The sequence below is a fragment of the Cicer arietinum genome, chromosome 2, assembly GCF_000331145.2.
Source record: "Cicer arietinum cultivar CDC Frontier isolate Library 1 chromosome 2, Cicar.CDCFrontier_v2.0, whole genome shotgun sequence".
In the NCBI taxonomy this organism is placed as follows: Eukaryota; Viridiplantae; Streptophyta; class Magnoliopsida; order Fabales; family Fabaceae; genus Cicer; species Cicer arietinum.
The window spans coordinates 43,528,153-43,532,261 of NC_021161.2; the positions used below are offsets into that span (position 1 = coordinate 43,528,153).

General features: G+C 32.0%; 1 protein-coding gene across 2 annotated transcripts; it reads left to right on the plus strand.

Moving 5' to 3' along the window:
* Positions 1-53: 53 nt before the first annotated feature.
* Positions 54-3,690, plus strand: LOC101507152 (uncharacterized). Of its 2 annotated transcripts, XM_027332110.2 has the most exons (8): positions 56-300; positions 769-861; positions 945-1,016; positions 1,509-1,541; positions 1,973-2,098; positions 2,382-2,438; positions 3,152-3,247; positions 3,332-3,690. In XM_027332110.2, the coding sequence occupies exons 1-8, from the start codon at positions 118-120 to the stop codon at positions 3,377-3,379; spliced, it is 708 nt and encodes a 235-aa protein (XP_027187911.2). In that variant the 5' UTR covers positions 56-117; the 3' UTR covers positions 3,380-3,690. The 2 variants fall into 2 exon arrangements, with proteins under 2 accessions (XP_073221675.1, XP_027187911.2); XM_073365574.1 differs by lacking the exon at positions 1,509-1,541 and having other exon boundaries at positions 54-300.
* The last annotated feature ends 419 nt before the right edge of the window (positions 3,691-4,109 follow it).

Consider the following 4,109-nt stretch of genomic DNA (forward strand, 5'->3'; position numbering starts at 1 on the left):
ATGCTATTTGCTTGAGTGAGGGGTCCTTCGTATTAAATTGTTTATTGATATTTTATTATTGTTAATTTATGAGCAGAGCCCATCGGAGGAGAAATCAGTGTTGAATGTGAAAATGATATGTTTAGAAACACTCCTAAAACATCAATGGAGGAAGCACTAGACAAGCAGCTGAAGGTTGGTAGTTCTGCAAAATCTGGAGGCAAGTTTCAGAGAAAAGGATGTTATTATACCTCCATTCCACGTGTTGTAAAATGCAAGGGGATGAGTGGACAGGAACTTACCTCTTTGAATCTTGACAAGGTAGGCATACATTGAGGGTCCATTCATTACGGATTAAAAAATAAGTGATTTTGACATATAGTAATTTAGAAATTATTTTTGAGATTTTTAAGGAAAAAAAGTATCTATTTTGTGTCCGTTTATCATAATGAAAATCACTTTTTTTTACGAAATCATCTATAAAAAGTAATTTTTATGAAAATTTATTCAAAACAGTTTCTCATTATAAGCACTTTTTAATTTTTTTTCCTTCAGTTTCTTAATTTTTTTTAAAACTGTAATAAGCAGATAATCATCTCCTAAAAGGGATTGTTTTTTTAAAAAATGTGATTTTTTTTATTAAAAAATGCTATAACAAACATGCCCTGAATATTTGGTTCCAAAAAGTCAGTAAGAGGATAAAAGTGTTGAAATCAGTAATCTTACCTTATGGTTTTAGCCTGTTGAATTTTGCTGATTTGTGCAAATGTTTTATGTTGGCCTTCTCAGACACAATTGCTAGAGACTCTACTGGCAAAAGATTATGGAGGTTCTGAAGACTTGCTCCTTGGAGAACTGCAGTTTGCGTTTGTTGCCTTTTTGGTATGGTGGAGAAAACACGGTTTCTTTATAAAGTTGTTAGTGTACTCTTGTTAAATCCACTATGACATTTTGCAATATTGCAGATGGGTCAGTCGCTAGAAGCATTCCTCCAGTGGAAATCCTTGGTTAGCCTTCTGTTTGGCTGCACTGAAGCAGTAAGTATAATTTTTCAGTCTTACCTTGTTTGCATAATGCATGCACAAACTATTAGACTTTTTCTTGGACTTTAAATTTTTTTTCGTTTCTTTTCATATATTTGTTTGCTTTTTTCACCACACAAAGTAAAGATATTGATCTACTGATGCTGAAAATGAGTCATTTAGATGATTTTAAAGTATTGTTTGTTTATCAAAATTTTCAGGGACATATTAGATTCACACAACTATTATGATTGCCATTATTATTCTAATGGACTAGCTTTTCAATTTACTTAGAAGTGAACCATTAGTGTTAAGTTTTTATGATTGTTAAACATGCTTGTGTGGTAGGGATTAGCAATTGAGCATTAAGTGGTTCCATGACATTTGCTTACAGTTCAATGGCATGCAAGATATTTGATTACATAGGTTCAAATCGGCTTCAAGTTGTACTATTTCATAGATATATATTTTGTTTATATTTGCATGACTTTATGTAATCTTTTGCAGCCTTTCAACACACGAACTCGGCTATTCACCAAGGTAAACTTTAACAATGTTTTTAATGTTTGTTTCTTTTAGGTGCAAACAGTCACATTATTAGAATTGCATGGATTGCTATTACTTCATCCTTCATTGTAATAATTGTGAATCTAGTCTGTAAACAATAAGCAGCTGAATCCAGATTAAGAAAATAAGCCACAATCATATGCCAAATTATTCATCAATTCCCTTTCAAACAATAAAAAAAAGTTACAAAATACTTTTGGTGCTGCAAATAATCCTAAGTATATTACTGTCCAAAAGTTCGATATGTTAGCAGTGTGCCATAATTTAGTACTTGTAATGTAAATTCAGTTAATGTTCTTATACATTAATTTGATAGGCTCTTTGCATTGGTCGACAGTTCCCTCTTGTTTTCTGTTCTTTTTGCCTCACCAAACTGATACTTAATATTTTGTGTATTCTTCTAGTTCATTAAAGTCATCTATTATCAACTAAAATACGGACTACAGAAAGATCGCACGGATGATACAAGACCACCGTTGTTAGATGATTCTTGGCTTTCTACTGATAGCTTTTTGCACTATCTTTGCAAGGTATATATATATGAACTCGATATTTTAAATTATTTTGATCTATTACCTAGCTTTTCTTATTGAAAGAAAATAGATTGACGCCTGGTTTGATCAGTTATGGATTTTAAGATCTTGAAAATTACAGTTCATATTGTGAGAACGTTGATTCTTGCGAACTAGTTGCTCAAAGTTCTGTCCTTTTTAACTAACACTGGCTAGAATTTAGATCTTGTTTTCATTATGGATATTTGATTTGATTTGCTGAGTTCAAGTTCAACTAATGCTTGTTGTTTTGGAATTGTAGGACTTCTTTTCATTGGTGCTAGATGGGTCAGTTGTTGATGGAGATCTTTTAAAATGGGTATGAGCTTTGACCTATGTCTTCATTTGCTAGTATACTATTATTGATAAGTAGCTTTTTTTCCCACCCCTTATATTCTCAAAAAGCTTTGAAGTACACCTCCGGATCGGTCAATCCAGAGAGCATTGGGAAGTGGGAAAAGAAACTCTCTTATTGATATTCACCCTCCCTACTCTCCACGAGTTGGATTTAGTGTTGTCAAATAGCGTCGCTATAGTACAGCAGAATTTTAACAAACTACTATTATTTCGCTGCACGTGATTTAGTTCAAAGTGCCGTCAAATAGCAGCACTATAGCATTGTAGCGTCAACACTAGTTTGATCACCTACATCCATGATCCATGGATACCAGTGGATAAAAAAACCCTTTGCGGATTAAGTTTGGATTTTTTTCTACTCTTAAGCTTCAGGTAAAATAAATAGTTTTTTCTCTTCCTAACCTCTTATTAATGGAGTGAGGGTTGATAGAGGTTCAAGTACTGACTCCCATTAGATACCTGGTATATGAATTCACTTCGATATCCCTAATTATGTACAAGCAAAGTATTACTTGGAAAACTACTCCAGATTAGATTGGTTGATCTTTATTTTCATTTGTTAAAATTTTCATATTCTAATAGATATTCATAGTTACTCGCACATTTGCTTCTAGCTGCAATGTATTTTTTGTAAAGAAAAAATGCTGAATTGTACTAATGTTTTTCTCTTGGCAGACAAGGAAATTTAAGGAGCTGTTAGAGAACAACCTAGGGTGGGAGTTTCCAAAGAACAGTGCTGTTGATGGTTTGTATTTTGAGGAGAATGATGAGGTCAGTGTGTACAACAAGTTTCTTTACTTTGTTCTGTGTGAATTTGTGTTAATCAATCACCTTATTGGTTTGTTCATTTTGTAGTTTGCTCCTGTAGTTGAGATGTTAGATGATGAAGCTTATGCAATTTAGAAATGTGGATCATATAATCTCTTGGCTATTAAAAGGGTGTTTCTGAGGAATCAAATCTTGAGCATCATGCCACTTTGCAACTTAGACACAAACCATTCACTCACATTGTACAATACAACATATGTAAATCCATGTTAGCAAAATGTAGAAAGTACTTCAAAAAATATTCATGCCTATTTCAATGTCCAAAAAAAGACCAATTTTGTAGTGGATGGGTTGGCCCCGCATGATTTTGCCAAAAATGGCTTATTTTCTTCTTTCACCCAATGTCAAGTTTTACCAAATATAATATAGATAATTTTCACATTGAATTGATATTTAAAAATTGGATAACAACACTGACCAATATTGACTGGACTTTTATTTGATAGGCATCCATTTAACAAAAATTATATATATGAATTGAGTTTTGACACATATATTTATTTATTTTTATTTAGATTAAACGAACATTAATATGACAATGAATATAATCGTTAATTTTTACTTTTAAAGATCGATGACAATTGGTATTAAAATTTTAAATAATAATTTTTACGGGAAGTAGTTATGACTGGAAACTGACCAATATAGTATAATACTAAGTAAGTATGATAGTATATGCCTCTAATTGAAATGTCAAATCATTTTTTAAATTTTCCCCACATGCATGATGCATGTATGTCTTTATTAATTATTTTTGGTTCTTTTGATACATCACATACATTTATTTTAATTAAAGACACCGTCC